The sequence below is a fragment of the Lissotriton vulgaris genome, chromosome 6, assembly GCF_964263255.1.
Source record: "Lissotriton vulgaris chromosome 6, aLisVul1.2, whole genome shotgun sequence".
NCBI lineage: Eukaryota > Metazoa > Chordata > Amphibia > Caudata > Salamandridae > Lissotriton > Lissotriton vulgaris.
This window is the reverse complement of record NC_141694.1, coordinates 1219155197-1219172866: the sequence shown is the minus strand read 5'-3', so window position 1 is coordinate 1219172866 and position 17670 is coordinate 1219155197. Positions and strand designations below refer to the sequence as shown.

The window sequence follows — 17670 nt, the reverse complement described above, 5'->3', positions numbered from 1 at the left end:
CTGGCCTCTGGGACCGCCCCTTCTAACAGCAGAGGAGTCTTGTGTTGTCTTGGGATAGTCTGTTTTTAAGGTAGCTTACTTGCGTTTTGTGTATGAGGTTTGGAAGATGTGCTTTGAGTCTTCCCGCTAGTATTTTTGCGTATATTTTGCAGTCTACGTTAATTAGGGAGATGGGTCTATAGTTCTGCGGAAATTGCGTGTCTTTGCCTTCTTTGGGGATGACTATGATGTTCGCCTCTGCCATTGAGTTTGTCATTTTCCCTTCTCTGATGCGGTGTGTAAAAACCTCTTTCAGTGTGTTTCTAATTTTGGGGAGGAAGTGTTTGTAAAATTTGGCTGTGTAGCCGTCCGGCCCCGGTGCTTTGTTATCCTTTAGGGCAGCTACTGCCATATCTATTTCTGCCCCTGTTATTTCTGACTCTAGCGATACACATTGTGACTCTGTTCGTTTGGGTAGGTTAAGCTTGCCCAGGAGGGCTGCCCCCCATCGGGGGTGAGATCTTTGTCCTTTTTGTATAGTTCCTCATAGAATTCTTTGAAAACTCTGAAAATCTCTTTGTTAGCTATTTGAGCTTTCTTGTTGGCGTCAGTCATGGCTGCTATGGAGTGTTGTCTTTGCTTGCTTTTAAGGTAAGAGGCCAGGGCTTTGCCTGCTTTATTTGCTGAACAGAGATTTATGGCTTTCTACCTGTTGATTCATGTGCCTGCTCTCTCGCTTAGAATCTTATTGAGTTCGTATGTTTTCCTTATCAGGGTCGTTAGTGTGTTCCTGTCGGCTAGGTTGACACTGTGGTGCATCTCCAGGTCTTTGATCTGTCCCTCTAGATCTGCTATTGTTTTGTTCCTGTCCCTGTTCATTTTAGCCTTGATGCTTATTATATTTCCGCTTATTGTGGCCTTCACAGCATCCCAGAGTACTCCCTTGTCTATGTCTGGCTTGTCGTTAATTTCTAGATAGTCCTTGAGGGCTTCCTCTATGGCTGCTGCATTGGTTGGATCCTTAATGACATCGCTATTGAATCTCCATCTACAGCTAGTTTGTTCGTTGTGGCGACCGCTAAGTGTTAAGCTGATGAGGGAGTGGTCTGACACTGTTCTTGGTGCAATCTCTGTGTGTTCTATGAGGTGGGTGTGGGTGGCTGACATCAGGATGTAGTCGATCCTGCTATACGAGTTATGGGGGTGGGAGTAGAAGGTGTAGTCTCTGGCGTCTCGGTTTTGGAGTCTCCCTGGATCTTTGAGATGGAGTTTGGTGCATAGGTTCGTAAGTGTTTGTTGGGACTGTGTTTGGTGGCTGGTCCTTTGTGGGTGTCTTGTCTAGTGTTTGGTCCAATACCTGGTTACGGTCCCCTGCTACTATCAGCAGCTCCTCTTGGGGGAGACTGCCGATTTTGTCTCTCACTTCTCCCCAGAAGGACTCGTCCTCCGTGTTTGGGCCATAGATGTTGGCTATGTGTATAGTTTCCTCCCCACGCTTCAGACTGGTTATTAGCAGGCGTCCGTCCTCGTCCGCCTGATGCTCGAGTAGGGTCAGTCTCGCTTTCTTATTTATTAGCGTTACTACTCCTCTTTTTTTTGAATGGCTGGCGAGCACAGGGTAAGCCCAACCCAGTTCCCCTTTAGGCGTTGTGTGTCCTCTTCGGAAAGTTTCCTGCAGGACATATATGTCGCTTTTTAGTTTGGTTAGATAGTTCATTATCTTCCTCCTCTTTATTGGGTGGTTGAGCTCTTTGACATTGAGTGAGGTTATTTTCAGGTCTGAGAGTAGTTGGGGGTTACTGTGTGTTGCCATGGTAAGTATATCTTATCGTTCTTGTTTGACGCGGTCTATAAGGGGTTGATTCCCATGTATTTGGTCCATCCACCCCTCTCCTAGTACCTCCCTGCGTGTCCCATCTGGACGGTCTGCGATGCGTGATGGCTGGAAATGTGTGTCAGTTGATAGTGTAAGAAGTAGAGAAAGAAAGAAAAAGAAAAAGGAATATATGGTCTGTACTGGCCTACCCCCCTGCCTCCCCAGCCCCCCACCCCCCTCCCTCCCTTCCCCCGCATTTCGAAAATTGGGCGTGCGACAACAAAGTTCCCTCCCCCCACTCCTCCCCCCGAGGGTTTCTGAGATATGTACGGTCTTGGCCCCGGGCTTGACCCGGGATCATCAGTAAAGGATATCCATTTGATCCGTGCGGGAGATGATGCCGCGTTGGGCTCCTCACGTCCCAGGGTGGCTGAGGTAGGCGTGCTACCTTGAGGTAGTGTCAGTTCGCTGAGTTAGTGACCGGGTCCACCCCGGGACTGAGGAACGTCTTCTTAGTGAGTTCATGTTCTAGATAAAAGCTATACATTGAGGTAGAATGTTACTTGAGGTAGAAACGTTGATCATGTGCTTGAGATCTCTTGTGTGCATGCTTATTGTCCTTTGCAGGCCTGGTCCGTTGCACTCGTATTGTCCGATGATGCTCTTCTCTTCGTGGTCTCTGAGCGTTGTGACTCCATGTCCTCCCCCGATGGGCCACGCAGGTGTCTTCTCAGGTCGCCCTGGTCGTCGAAAATAATGGTGTGCCCCTTGTCCACGATTCTCAGTCTTGCCGGGCCTGCAAAGCTGAAAGTGATATTGTCATTCCTCATGCTGTCTCTCAGAGCTAGAAAGCCTTTCCTGGTTTCAACTGTTTAGCGCGAAAAGTCTTGTGTGATTATTATTTTGCTGTCTTTCCACTTTAGTATTTGGTTTTTTCCTGGCCACTGCAAATATGGCCTCCGTCTGCTGCGTCTGCAAATAATCGGGCGGGGGGCCCGTGCGCTTTGGAGTTTCATCGCTGGTACGCGATAGGCCTTGTCTTGTTCGAAGTGTCTGTCAAAGCTGAGACCCGTGATGTGTGGGATGAGCTCCTGTAGGAGGGCTGAGCAGGATCCGGGTTTGTCCTCTTCCCCTTCTGGTACACCAAGAAGTCTTATGTTGCCTCTTCTTGTGCGGTCGTCTTGTTCAGCCAGCTGTTTCTGTAGGCTGCTGGTGGCTTTGGAGACCGACAGTAGGGCTCTGCTAGATTGCGTGTTGGCGTCCTCGATGTCGCTGATTCTCTATTCCGCTGTGTCAATCCTGGTGTTCATATTATTTTGGTCTGCTCTTATGATTGGTAGCTCTAGTTGCATGTTGTCGATTGTTTGTTTACATTCTGAGGCGGAGTATTCTGCGCCTCCAGGCCCTCCTGGTGTCTGTCTGTGTTTCAATCAGGTATTTTAGTTCTTCAATTACACATGTCTGAAACAACCCTGTGAGAGCGTGTTTTCCTTCCTCTTTAAGCGTATTCGATTTCATCAGTCGATTTAACAGTTTATCTTGCTTGATTACTTCACATCTTTTGTTAAATGGACAGTGATGCGTATTATTTTATCGATTGCTATTCAGAGTTTTATCCCTTCCGCCATGGATACAGATTTTCTGACATTCACGTCAAGCAACAAGATCTTTACTAATGCATTGCCCTTGTCTGTGTTTCATAAAATTAGGTGTAGGATATACTTGTTTATGCAATCGCATTAGACGTTTTCATGCTTCAGCGGGCGGTTCACCCCACTGATGCCCCTTGGCACAGACTGAATTACTTAGACAGTTTGGTCCCCAGCGAGCCATTAATTACCCGACACTCCTTAAACATACCAATGGTGAATGCTGGAACATACCTTACTGGTGATATTACGACGGGGTAAAGAGAAATGCTTTTTTTCTCTACAACGGACGACCCCTTTAATTGCTCCCTCTTCCTCTTCACAATTTCCCTCCTCTCCCTTTGTCCTCCAATTCTCAGATCGTACACGTGTCCTTTTAAGCCCAAAATCTTTCCCGCATTCCGCATACCCGCACCCTAGAATCCGTCTCCCAACTTCCTCCGAGTGAATCCACGATGCTTGAACAGTAATAGATTTCTAGATTATTTAAAGGATTTATTTTATTTCTACCATTGCACACAAAATTCCAATTTCACTCAGGTTAACCAATCTTTGTTCTCTTAATGCTGAGTGTGCAATCAGTGTGTATTTTACACTTAAAACATTTGTTAGTTACTGTGTATCGTTCATGCCTTTGGGTTAAGGTTTGTTATCTATTAATTCAGATTATGTTCTTTTGCGTCGTACTTTGTTCTCACTAGCCCCTTCTGGGGGATGATTTTACAAGTCTAAAATATAGAATTTCACTACAGTGATGCTGTGTTTGATTGATATGTATTGCCACTGGATAATGCTTGTGTTCAGTCTAACCAACTATCACTCTCCTGAGGTGGTCTGCTCCAAAATCCCAGTCTGTGTTGGCATTTCCACATGTCTATTACCACATTTGTGTCATGTATAAAATTGCGTTGTTTTGATTGCTTTGCTCGTCAAAGAAAGATTATTGGTCCTTTAATTTCATGTATGCAATTTGAAATAAACAGGCAAGCATAGGTTCCCCCTTGCATTTTTGCCATTGGTTGTTTAGTTTCACTAGTATTCCATTTGTCTGTGAAAATGTATATGTCCCTCAACTGCACCCTATTTCAAAACCAGGTTTCACTGTGAATAGTTATGTAAAAACAAACCAAATCTCATGTGGTTTCAATGCTCCAAAATTATCCTTTTATTCTTCTATGCAGATATCAATTTCCTGGTGACAAAGGACCTCGCATGATATTTAAGCAGTTTTTATTTCCTTATCAACATCATGTCCATGCTCTGTAGCAGTGTTTTGCTCTTGCCTCCAATGGTAGCTCATTATGTTACTTTCCCTCCATGTGTTCCCATACCTGGCGTGTCACGCAGTTTGGTGCTTACTTTCCCTCCATGTTAAAGAGCAGTAGATGTTTCAGCACCCAGGCTAATATGCTGCATAGCTAAATACATATAAGGTTCCAAAGACGAGACAGATTGCATTGCAAATGCTTGTTTTCAGTGCATTTCTTAGGCTTTTTGTTTAATGTAAAGTAAAATATTATACGCATACCTAACAATAATGTAACTTTAACGTGTGTTTTTTCTATGAATTTCTAGACATTTTTTAATGTGAAGTAATGTTTTATTACCATACATAATTAGGCCCACCCTATGGCATGGGTTTAGCTACAGGGCCTGGCAGCAGGCAACACTCTACTCCAATTGGCTGTACACAGCTAGCTCTTGCATCCAAACCATGCAGGCAGCAAAACCCCTTGCCAAATCAAATCACAGGAGGCGTTTGTTAAGCGCGACTACTCACCCGTAAGGGTCTCAAGGCGCTGGGGGTGGGGAGGGTCGCATGTTCCAGTCCATCAAGAAGGGGATCTGTCGAAGAGCCAGGTTTGAGGTTTCTTGTAAAGATGGGGAGCAATGTTATCTGTCTGAGGTGGAGCGGAACGTCATTTTAGGCACTGGCCGCGCGGAAGGAGAAGGAGCGGCCTACCGATCTGGTCTTTCTGGTGCGGGGGCCCACGGTGTAGGAGAGCTGGGCTGATCATAGGGTCCTTCGAGGTGCGTAGATTTTGAGTCGACTGTTCAGGTATGCTGGTCCGGTGTCATGGAGGGCCTTGTGACTGTGGGTTAGCATCTCGAAGGTGACTCTAGCTTAGATGGGGAGCCAGTGGAGTGTGCGCAGGTGCAGGGATATGTGGCAGAGGCTTGGCAGGTTGAGGACCAGTCTTGCGGCAGCGTTTTGGATGTTCTGTAGCTTGCAGGAGAGGTTTTTTTTTATTCCAGCATAGAGTGCGTTGCCGTAGTCGAGCCTGCTGGTGACCAGGGCATGAGTGACGGTCTTTCTGTGTATGAGGGGGATTCATTTGAAGGTCTTACGTAGGAGGCGGAGGGTGTGGAAGCTGGAGGACTTGACGGAGTTGATCTGGCGGTCCATTTTGATCTCTGAGTCCAGGATGATTCCCAGGTTGCGTGCGTGGTCCGTGGGGGTGGGCGGGCTTCTGAGGGCACGGGGCCACCAGGTGTCGTTCTAGGCATCTGGGTTTGGGCCCATGATAAGTACTTCCGTTTTGTTTGTGTTTAGTTGTAGGCAGCTGTTTTTCATCCATTTGGCGACGGCTTCCATGCTTTCTCGAAAGATGTGTTTGGCCGTGTTGGGTTCGTTGGATAGGGAGAGGAGGAGTTGGGTGTTGTCTGCGTATGACACAATGTTGAGTCCGTAGGTTCTGACGATGGGGGTAAGTGGAGCCATGTAGTGGTTGAAGAGCGTAGGGCTGAGGGAGGACCCCAGGGGGACTCCGCAGGTGATAGGTTTGGGATCTGAGAGGAAAGGGGGGGGGAGTCTGACCCGTTGCGTTCTGCCAGAGAGGAAGGAGCGGATCCAGTCGAGGGCCTGGTCTTGGATCCCTGCGTCGTGGAGTCTGCGTATTAGGATGCGGTGAGAGACTGTGTTGAACACCGCTGAGAGGTTGAGGAGGATGAGGGCTACTGTTTCTCCTTTGTCCAGTAAGGTACGGATGTCGTCTGTTGCGGCAAGGAGGGCGGTTTCCGTACTGTGTTTTTTTCTGAAGCCGGATTGTGAGGAGTCGAGGATGTTGTGCTGTTCGATGAATGTGGCGAGTTGGCTGTTGATGGCTTTCTCGATGATTTTCGCTGGGTACGGGAGCAGGGAGATGGGTCTGTAGTTTTTGAGGTCGGTGGCGTCCGCCGAGGGTTTCTTCAGGAGGGGGTTGATCTCAGCGGGTTTCCAGTCATCAGGGAACGAGGCGGTTGCCAGGAAGCGGTTGATGGTGTGGCAGAGCATGGGTGTGATGGTGTCTGAGGCTCTGTTGAAGATGTGGTGGTCTTTAGCCATGTATACCATGGGGTTGGCCACATGCAGTCCCCATGGTCAGCCAAGATCCTGTTGCTGGCCAACCACCATGGTCTTGCAGTAGTTCGAGACCCGCTCCTTTTTTTTTCTCTCACAGAAATACAGCGAAGTTACATAAGGGGGTTGGGGGGGGGTCCCTCTGAGTCCTAAGGTAGTACCGCAGTGCCACAGAAAAAATAATTTTTAATTTGACCCCTGGGTGTGTCCTTCTGGGACATCCTACGAGGGCTGCCCCTTATTCCCTATTTTTATTTGTTTTGTATGAAACAGAGACCAATCCCTGAGTCATTTAAGGGTGAATGCAACTTTTTCTTCATGTTGCGACTAGTCAATCAGATTGTGTGGTGTGGCCTTGCGGTATCACTATAGCAACAAGGGAGTATCACTCAAGCCAATCAGATAGCATCTTTCGAGGTTGCAATACTCTGCAGACATACTGCATCCCGAAATATTAAGAAATTATTAACTTTCATTTTTCAAAAACTACTGAACAGATTTACATCTAATCACAACAAGTACCCTTTCTGGATCAAGATCTAGCTTTCTGCCCAATATGGTATTTGGGACACCCCCGCCTCCTTTATCTCAGCCCCCACCCCAGATCACCCTGAAACTTACCAGGAAGAGCTGAAGTGGATTAACTTACTCTTTGGAAGAAGATTCTTCAAATGGTGCCAAAGTTGCTAGCTAACCAAAACATGCATTTTCTATGGAAACCTGGTCCTAACTATAACTAAACAGTGGGGACTGCCACTGTTGCCCTTGTGTAAAATATATATATATATACATACATGCTGTTAGCTTTATGTGAATATAACAAGATATGGTGCTCTGAATTAGGTTGTGTAAGTGACATGTTTAAGGGCAACTTGAAATAAAGTTTGTGACAACAAATATATTCAATTAAAAATACAACAGTACTCTTAAACATTCATTATTTTTACATTTAAAAAACACATATGTTTAATTATTTAAATTATATTTGAGGTTTCCATACATTTAAACATGTTTTGTTTGGTTAGAAACATATGGTTGAATGGGAAGTTTTGGGGGTTTTCCTTGTGATCGCATGACGATTTTAGCCTTTAGGATTACCTAGTTTTTAGGAGTTATAACGAGACTTTAGGGTTCAGGGATGAGAGGAGTAGTTTTACGGTTGCTAAAGGGTTTTTACTGTACAATGATGTGTTACAGTATTATGAACGGATATGAACCCTATCGGATATTTACCAAATATAAAACCCACTTGGAATGAGAGGAGCCAATAATTTTGGACACATGGTCTGCCTACATTGGTAAACAGACCCAACAGGAATTCAGACTGTCCACAGTCTGCAATGTTTAGACCACTGTGAATACATTCAACTTGGGGAAGGGGTAATTACAGTATAAAACTTTTATATTATAAGGGAATATTGACCAGCAAGTATTAAGTGAGAGGGCCTGCACACTGTCCAATGATTATAAAATCTACCACATGAGGCGATCAATTAATCTGATTTAGCTAAAAATCAACATTTATTTTGCTATCATGCTACTTATGAGCAAAATACAGGTTATATATTTGCCACATGCCTTTGAAATTGCAATACTACTACAAAAACAAATTAAATCAACCAGGCAGTTTGTTCCATAGTAAACATTAAAAGCAATAAGGCCGAATACAAACTAGCCATTTGCCAGCATACAGAACAGACACATAAAATAACCATACCGTAAATGATTACTACAAGCCCCGTCTGGTCTGCCCACTCCATCTATAACACAATAGTTCCCACTTGGTGATCATATATCCCTGCCCTACACTTTCACCCTTTTTAATCTTCACGCATTGTGTTGCTGCTGTTGCAATTTACATCAATTTAGATAATCTGTCAGCCATCAGAGAGTCTAATATCGGATGCTGTATTCAAAACCCTACATTGCCAAACAAAGTGAGCCAAACACATACCGTCAAATTAAAGATTCAGGAGAAATAGGGACACAAGAAGCAAGTTCAGTGTTTTATTGCCTCCCACTATGGTTAGTACAGTTGTCCATTACCTGGTCAGGAGACGACGAAGGTGACTGGCTGCGACTATCTGCATTACCAGTCAGAGCCAGAGACAGAGAAGTGAACTGTTCGCCCTTAAAAGCAAGAAGTTTGCAGTGAATGAGGAAAAGAGAAAGGAAGAAGGGAAAGTTGTGACAGAGAAAGAAAGGAACAAAATAAAACATGCACTATGGCTCGCCGAGCAAAGAAGTCAATTCATCCCTCAGGGGCACCTCAAATGGCAAGCATACCAAACAAACGGTGCGGTTAATAATGCCCATGCAAAAAACACAGGTAGAACCATTCACTGTCTGTCACCTCCATGCTCTAATCTTGAAACGCAAAACCTTTTAGGTCTGGCCTGGCAATAGCAGCACGCATGCGCTGCCCTCGCCATGCAAGGGCCTTTTGAAATCAATACAGTTTCGGGAGGGACTTTCACCCTCGCCCATGTTTTCAATTGGCACGCATCATTGTTTATGTTAAACGCTGGCGCGCGATTGAAAATCGTGCTTTTCGGTTACCACCTTGTCCACTTTTAGGACAGCCCATTTGGGCAGGCCGATGCCATCTTTCTTTCCTTTAATGAGCGAGTGCGCTCTTGCTTCTGATAATGCAGGTCTTATTGCGACCTCAATAAGGCGGCGTTGGCACAGTGCCCTCATCCATGTCACTCAGGCCTTCCCCCAATGACCAAGCCTCGCTTTCTCAATGGTTTCAAATGGCGATACACTTCCTGTTTTTTTTACTGAGCCGGGGGGGGCCTTCCTCGCATGCTGAAAATTCACATGCGCAGTCCGCTTCGGCTGCGCTTTAAGGCGGCATTGGCAAGGTGCCCTCATCCATGTCACTCAGGCGTTCCCCCAATAACCAAGCCTCGCTTTCTTAATAGTCTCAAACGAATATGCGTTTCAGTCTTCTAAGGTCCAGGACCTCAAGGCACTGCGTGTTAACTTCATGTTACTAGCACCACGTCGTACCCCATGAACCTGCCTTGAGGTTTCTGTCTTGCTTCACTCTAGTTAGTTCTCACTTCTTGGTCTGTACTGTTTCCAAACTTCCTTTGTTTGGGGCACTTTCAACAGCTCTCTCCATCCCCTGCTCGCCTTCGTCGACGCTGCCGAGCTGTGTAATATAAGCGCTCCGAAAGCAAGTTCTAACTAAAGATAGCTGCACCTCCTTGTGAATGGTGCTACAATTTTTGTGTTGACAGCATCACGAGTGCCTTGAAGTGGCTGTGTGGTGTCATGTTGGAAATATGCAAAGCGCGTTAACACACACACAATCCGTGTTGAGTAGCAACACCACCTGTTAAAGGATTTGTCATAAAGCCAGTCTTCCAAGCACATCCGGCCCACTGAGTAAGTGCATCACTTCTCTGTCTTCTTTCTAATATTTGTAAACTCGCAGCTTGTGTGCTGGATAGCTAACCACTTATATGGTCCCAAAGGCGAGACCTATTGTCTATGCCAATGCTTGTTTAAGTAGCTGGAGCAGGACAAAGGTACGAATACGGAGCATGCGGAGCAAGACCTGGAAAATGGACCACGATGAAAAACATAGAAGACACAGAGAAAGAAATAAATAGCTACGAAATGTGATTAAAGTGCAAATAAATAGAAAAAATAAATGAAAGTGGCCAGATTCATAAAGCAGTCGTATAGGAATTAATAGGATTTTTAAGAAAGTTCATATGTTTCTTTAACTTTTACCATTTCTCTATGTTAAGGCTTTCTTTTTTCCAAACATAGCTCTGAAAATGTGGGTTGTTTTGTTCCCGTTACCACACCTGTAATTAATACATCTGGTTCATCCAGTGGTAGGTTTAAAAGTACATATATTTTAGGGTAAGTAATGGAACTTTTTGTGAATATCACAAAGTTACAACACTATCATGTTCACACGATTTACACCAACCATTTCTCTAGGGTACACCCAGGGCTTTCAAGTGGGATGAAAAAACTGGGGGGGGCGCCTCTCTCAAAGGGGCGTGGCCAATGTAATTAACCCTTTCGATGCTGATGACGAGCTCAGCTCGTCATCACCCACGGGTGTCGTGTGCTGATGACGAGCTGAGCTCGTCATGAAACATGTAAAATCTGAATGTCCAGCACAGCGCGAAAATCCCCGCAGCAGCCATGTGGTTAAGGGCTTGGCTTAAAAACACCTAAACTAAAAATCTGTGCATAGCACAGTATGCCGCCCACATTTTATTTTGCTGTTCCTATCACAAGTCAGGACTATTGGCTTTGTCAATGGCTGTTAGTTGCAAACGATAAATCGGCAGCAACTATGGCTTGTATATAATATTCAAAAAGCTTCCACTTAAAGCCCTGGTGACACCACGACAATGTTGCTGCTCCTGAGTTTCAGAAACAGAAGGGAAATCCAGAGAGAAAACAAATCTCTTTAAAGGATTTCCCTTCCCCTACAATGCTCACCTGGCATGACGTAATTTCGTAATTTCTCCACTGGTGCGAAATGAGCAGTGTGAGCATGCGCACATCGATGTGCCTCTGTCACAGTTGTCCGGAAAAAAACAGACCGCCTCTGCCAGGGCTCAAAACAGAGCCCAATAGAGACCCGTTTCGAGCCACCCTTTAAAAAACTGCTGGTGCTCAGACCCGTTGAGATCCGGCCCACTTAAAGCCCTGGGTACACACACTACTCCTTAATCCCTTAATTAATGGACATTTTCTCCCCAGTGCGGAGACCTTAATTGTCTATTTGGAGTATTGCACACTCAGGGCGCCATTTTTTAATACAATGTATCCATGCCAAAATTATGTCCTTTTTTTCAAACATCCTGGGGATTCTAAAGGTACCCAAAGTGTGTGGATTTCCCTGGAGGGAACCAAGACAATGATCAAATTATAGCAACATCTTTGAGTTTTTGGGAAAAAATAGGAATCAAAAAGCTCTGGATAAAAGTGTCTGTTTTTTTCTCCTAAAAATGGAATCAACAAACGGTTTGCCGTGCTAAAGTCACCATTTTTCCAGCTTTCAGGAACATGCAGAGCTGAAACAATTTGTTTACCCCTGTTTTGGCATTTTTCAAAGAGGTTGCCAATTTTCCCTATTTTATGTGCTTTCAACCTACTACCAGTTTGTGGTGAAAATCAGTGTGAAACTCATGGGTGATCCAAGAAAGCTATTTATTTCTTATAAGTAGACAACATTCCAAATTCATCAAGGGGTCATATGTGTAGATCCCTCAAAGTTTTCCCAAATAAACTAACTGTTCAAATAAAGAAATATTGAAAATGAGTAAGAAAAAACACCCATTTATGACAATGTTTTCATCTGTAACTTTTTGTCACAATGGCCGAACTACAAACGCAATGTACCATTATGTTTGCTAGACTCTTTTAGTTGTGGGGATATATAGAGTATGTAGGATCTCCAAGAACCCGGGGTACCCAGAGCCAACAACTGAGCTGCACAGTACAATTTATTTTTATTGTGTATATACCAATTCATATGGTGAAACATGTAGAGTGAAAAATAGGTATCAAGATAACCTATGATTTTTTTTAATGGGCACAAGATATGGAGTTTAGGAGCAGTAGTTAATTGTACAAATTGGTGGATACCCGTACAAGCATGATTTAGAGGGTATATTTTAAAATGTCTTCATTCTTACACACTGGTTTAGATTAGGAAGGCACAAATGCAGCGACATCTAATTGGTAATAACAAATATTCTATTATTCTATGCTCCCACATGTCTTCTGATGGAAATGACACCTCACTTGGGTCAGGGCTTGCGACAGGAAACAACCAAAATGCCCTTGTGTCGGGACACCCATTGACCTCGGTTTGATCCGTTCCCGTCGAGGCACGAGGCCCAACCACACAAGTGGTGCAGTGTTTTTTATCACCACAAGTGGGGCAATGCTGGGTGGTAAGAATTTTGTAGAGTCCTGTGGTTTCCAGAAGTTTCCATCACAGAAATGTAAGGAAAATGCATGATCTCAGGCAAATTTTGAGTTTTGCAGGGCATTGTGGGTCAGAAATTCTTGTGGTATTCAAGAAAGGCACACCAACCTGAAATGCCCTGGTTGTCTACTTTTCAAGTCTGTGGTTGGTAGGTTTTTATGAGTGGTAGCCGAGCACGGCCCCCAATTCTCACAGCTATCCCCTATGGCTGATCTCTCTGGGTAAAACATTAGGCACTTTTGTGTCAGGGTCTACTGGTCCACCAGCACAAGTGAAGTAGCATGTTTATCGGGAGATTTGGGAGAATGATATGTGATAGGAAATTTGCAGTTCCCGCAGATTCCAGAAGGTTTCCTTGCAGAAATGTGAGGTAAATGAGTGTTTTTAGTTAAAGTCTGAGGTTTGCACAGCATTTTTGGTAAGAAAATGGTGTGGGATGCAAGTGAAGCACATCACCACGTATGCACCGCCGGCCCACCCCGATGTCTAATTTTCACAACAGTATGGGTCTGGTAGGTTCTTTCAGGTGGTAGCCAACCCAAGCCCAAAAAGTGTGAAGTTCTCCATTGCAAGTTGTACAATATTGGGATTTAGCCATACTCTCCTGACCCATATGTGAAAATAACACCCAAATGAATCATATGTCCTCTTACTTGCATTTCGGATGGGATGCTATAGTTGCAGCAGAGCAGTAAGACTGTTGATGTTTTAGGGGTGAGGTTAAAGCCGGATGTTAGGATAGGCAAGACCCACCCGATTATTTTAGTAAAAGTATATATTCCTGCCATACAGTGGGCTTACTGCTCCCAACCCCCACACCCGGGGACAGAAAGACTGTTGCCCCATTTACTTGGGGAAAGGTAGGCATGGCCATACGCCAGCTGGGCAGCCCCAACCCCTATATATAAAAAAATATATATATACCCTGGCATCTTGGGGGATTGTTGGGGGAGAGGGGAGTGTAAAGAGCAATGCATAATGTAGTTGGGAAGGGGGCATAGCCATGCTTATGGTGGGCAGGCCCCAACCACGATATATATATATTTTTAACTTTACCTGGTGTCTAGTGGGTTCTCTTCCCACCTGGGGGGCAGATCAGGGGTAATTACCCCCATTTGTTTCTCGGGTGGTGGTGGGGGGTAAGAGTGCTGCTCATTTACTTGTGGTAGGGGCATGGCCATGCTGGGCATGCCCATCACTATATTTTTATCTTAAAAAATCCCTGGTGTGTAGTGGGCTCTCTGACTCCTTGAGGGCAGATCGGGGGTAATTACCCAATATGCCCCCAGGGGTGAAGAAAGACTTGTTGCCCCATTTACTTGGAGTGGGGCATGGCCATGCCAGGCGGAATCTACTCCTATATTTTGAGCAATTCCCTGGCGTCTAGTGAGTTTCTGGCCCCCCATGGGGTCTCATCAGGGATAATCGCCCCATCCTCCTTCCCCGGGGAGGAGGTAAAAATGATGCAAATACGCAAATCGTCAAGGGAGGGGGGGCAAACCCTTGCCTAAGCGGCTGCTTCTCCTATCCCTGGTGTCTGGAGGGTGAATCTCTGCAGATGTCTCTCCTGAGGCGATCCCCGAGCAAGAATCCACCCAAAAGAGAGGTGCAATTGGAAAGGGGAGATTTTCCACGTTCCAACGATACCTCCCCCATGAGAATCAGTGCTAGAGGGCTGAAATATGGCCCTCAGCACTAATTCAATGAATGTAAAATAAGCCCATTGCCTGCCTTTAAGTACCTCCCCAGTGTCCCCCAATGGCCGACTCCACATGGAGTAGATAGTGCAGCAGTCTGACATTGGCTGACAGCCGAATTTAATAGGTTAAGATGGCACCTGAATGCAAGCAAATCTGCATGCAAACCTGTTTCGGTCAATCAAGACCCTTGAGAGGACCCACAGGCCGAAGGCACAGGAGTCGCAAGAGGACCTCGAGCAGTTTGCCAAATGATGAAGGCCCATGGTGCAAAGGATGCAGTGCAGGCGAAGATCTTGGCTGCAGGAGATGCTTGAGGCTGGAGCTTCTTGGAGCCCGAAACTCTCTGGAGGAGAGAGTCAACAAGCCTTGGCAACAGCAAGTCGACGCAGTACACAAGGGTTCTATTCCAGCGGTTCCGGCGAGGGACACTGGCCTCAAACTCGGTGAGAAGACAGTGCAGGCCCCGCAGGAGTTGGAGAACCATAACCGGTGTTGCTGAACCTTTCAGAGTCCATAGGAGCCCAGGATCAGCAGACTGGTCAAGTGCATTGCGGTGCCTGCAGGTGCAGGGGAGTGACTCCTTCACGCCAAGGGATATTCCTTCGGATGTCTTGGATGTCCATAGGCCTTGTGAAGAACCTGTATGGAACACACACTGACACTGCAGCAGACTTTGAGGACGGCGAGAACACGAGCAGCAGGAGCCTTCCCAGTTGCAGTTACCAACGTGAAGTCCAGTGATGTGCAGAGTGCCCAGATGGTTGAAGTTGAAGTGGCATTGGATCTCAATCTTGTTCCACGACTATTCTAGGGACCCACCCACATGTAAGCCCTTAAGTACCGCACAGAAAGAGTTGGGACGATTTAGGGGTCCCTCCCAGAGGAGGGGCTGGACAGTGGGAAGGATACTCCCATGTTATTTGTCCAGTTTTGTGCCAGAGCGGGTGCCAATGGCTCCCTGAACTGGTTTCAACTGGAGTATACAAGAAGGGCACCAAACGTGCCCTTCAAAGTAGTCTAGTGGTGCCGGCAAGCGCCCCCACCCTGTCCCGCACCTCCACCCTTTCCCAATACACCAAGTCCTGTCTGGGAGGTGGTCACACCTCCCTGCGACAGGAAACCTATTGTCCTACCTTCCTCTGCTCAAGCTTGGCTCAGCAGCAGAAGGGCAGAATTGTGTCTCTGGTCGGCAGCAGCCATGGTTTGCTGTCAGGTTCTAGAATACTGGAACCGGGGCCACTGAGGGCCTCCCGGAGGAGCTTCACAGTGCATGGAATCATACGTCAGTGAGGTATGATTCCAACATGTTTGATACCAAACATGACAGGGTTCGTTACAGCCAGTCTAGAGATAGCCATTGCATAATGACGCATGCCCACTCTATGTATCTTAATGGCTGATGCACTTACTCCTGGGAGAATGGACTCCGAAGGTTGTAGAGGTGTCCTGCTCATGCAGGGGCACCCTCACACTTAGAACAGAGCATTCTGCCATCAGGATTGAAAGGCCTGCCTTACGGGGGTGACATAGGTTTTAAGTGCAGTGACCTCAGATATAAGGAAACTTATATCAGTCGTAAGTGGTGCTAGCACCAGCTTACAAACGCTGCAATGATAGGCCTGTAATCTCTCGTGGGTGGCATACTATCTGCTTCAGCCCATGGGAGACCCCTGGTGTACCTATGCCCTATGCCCTGAGAACCTTAGTACCATATACTAGGGACTACAAAGGTATTGGCTACTGGTATACTACAAAGGTATACCAGTAGCCAATCACCATGTCGAATTTAGGGAAGAAGCCCCGAGACTGGATTCCTGACTAGCAGGATCCCAGTCAGACTAGTAAGTAAAACATAATAACACCAGCAAAAAGTGGGGGTGACCATGAAAGCATATCCTACTTTCCTACATGCATATTGAAAGTACACTAGGGAAATAGATCTGACAATGGTCAGAGTACAAGAATATGTAATGCAAGTTATGGTTACACACCCAGAATCATACATTTTAGGAGATTCACTAAGTATGCAAATACATTCGAGACAACTCTCCGAGTACCTTTGTTGGACTTGGCCATGTCTGCAGGGCCATCCACATACTTTTTGCCTTTACCCTCCTGGTTTGCGAACATGTTTTTGTTGGCTTTTAGGACTCTGTGCACTTTACCACTGCTAACCAGTGCTAAAATGCTTGTGCTCTCCCCTTGAAAACGTATTACATTGGCTTATACCCAATTGGCACATTTAATTTAATTTTTAAGGCCCTAGTTAAGTGGTACTACCTGTTCCCAGGGCCTGTAAAATGAAATGCTACTAGTGGGCCTGCAGCACTGGAGGTGCCACCCACTTTAGTAGGTAGCACTTTTAACATGTCTCAGGCCTGCCATTGCAGCCCAAGTGTGTGCAGTTTTAATCTGGCAAAATACCTCTTTTGCCAGACCCAACCCTTCCTTTTTAATACATATAATTAACTCCTAATGTAGGCCCTGAACAGCCCCAAGGGCAGGGTACATGTGTATTTAAAAAGCTTCACATGTACTTTGTGGTTTAAATGTCCTGGTAGTGAAGGCCTACCTTCCATAGAATAAACCTAGAGTTACCTTATTACATGGAATAAGTTGTCATTTCCAAACGGGTATAGGTAATCCCTTCATGTTTGGTGTTTTTGGAATTGTTGCGAAAATCCTAACTTCGGGACAAATTGCAATTTTGAAAATGACAATTTTAGACAATTTGCATTTTCCTGCCTTAGTCATTAAGTGTCTGTAGACTGTCTTTGGTCACATGACTGGGTGTATCTGACAGTTGGGCTTTGTGTATACCACCTAGACAGCTACACACAATAGAGAGCTTAGATCTGCCTGGATGGGCCATCACTGACATGGTGCGAGGGAGGAGCTGGGACCAGCCCCACTTGAATAGGATATGTCCTGCCTCCGCACAAAGGGTTGCACACACCGTGTAGTTAGTTTGGAGTCAGAATAGGGAAGGCAGGATGACTGGGGACTTCCAACTGCAATTTCTAAAAACTTCCCCCAACGAAGGGTGCCCGGTATAAATACTGGACCTCATACACCAACTCTTCAGTACACTTCTGAACCTGTTGATTTTCTGCCAGGAAGAACTGTTGTGCTGTTGGAAGGGCTGCTACTCAGCTGGACTGCTGCACTGAAGGAACCGCTGCCCTACTGTACTGACCCGATGCCCTCTTGCC

At 45.8% G+C, this 17670-nt stretch overlaps 1 protein-coding gene across 2 annotated transcripts in view; it reads right to left on the bottom strand.

Moving 5' to 3' along the window:
• SNX9 (sorting nexin 9) overlaps positions 1-17670 on the bottom strand; it is a 798250-nt gene that overhangs the window by 442532 nt on the left and 338048 nt on the right. Inside the window, exon 5 of one of the 2 annotated variants that reach the window (XM_086927314.1) lies at positions 8831-8914. The exons of the other annotated variant lie outside the window; for it this stretch is intronic. Coding sequence (XP_086783440.1) covers positions 8831-8914 — 84 coding nt within the window. The remainder of the gene's footprint in view (positions 1-8830; positions 8915-17670) is intronic. 2 annotated transcript variants of the gene reach the window in all.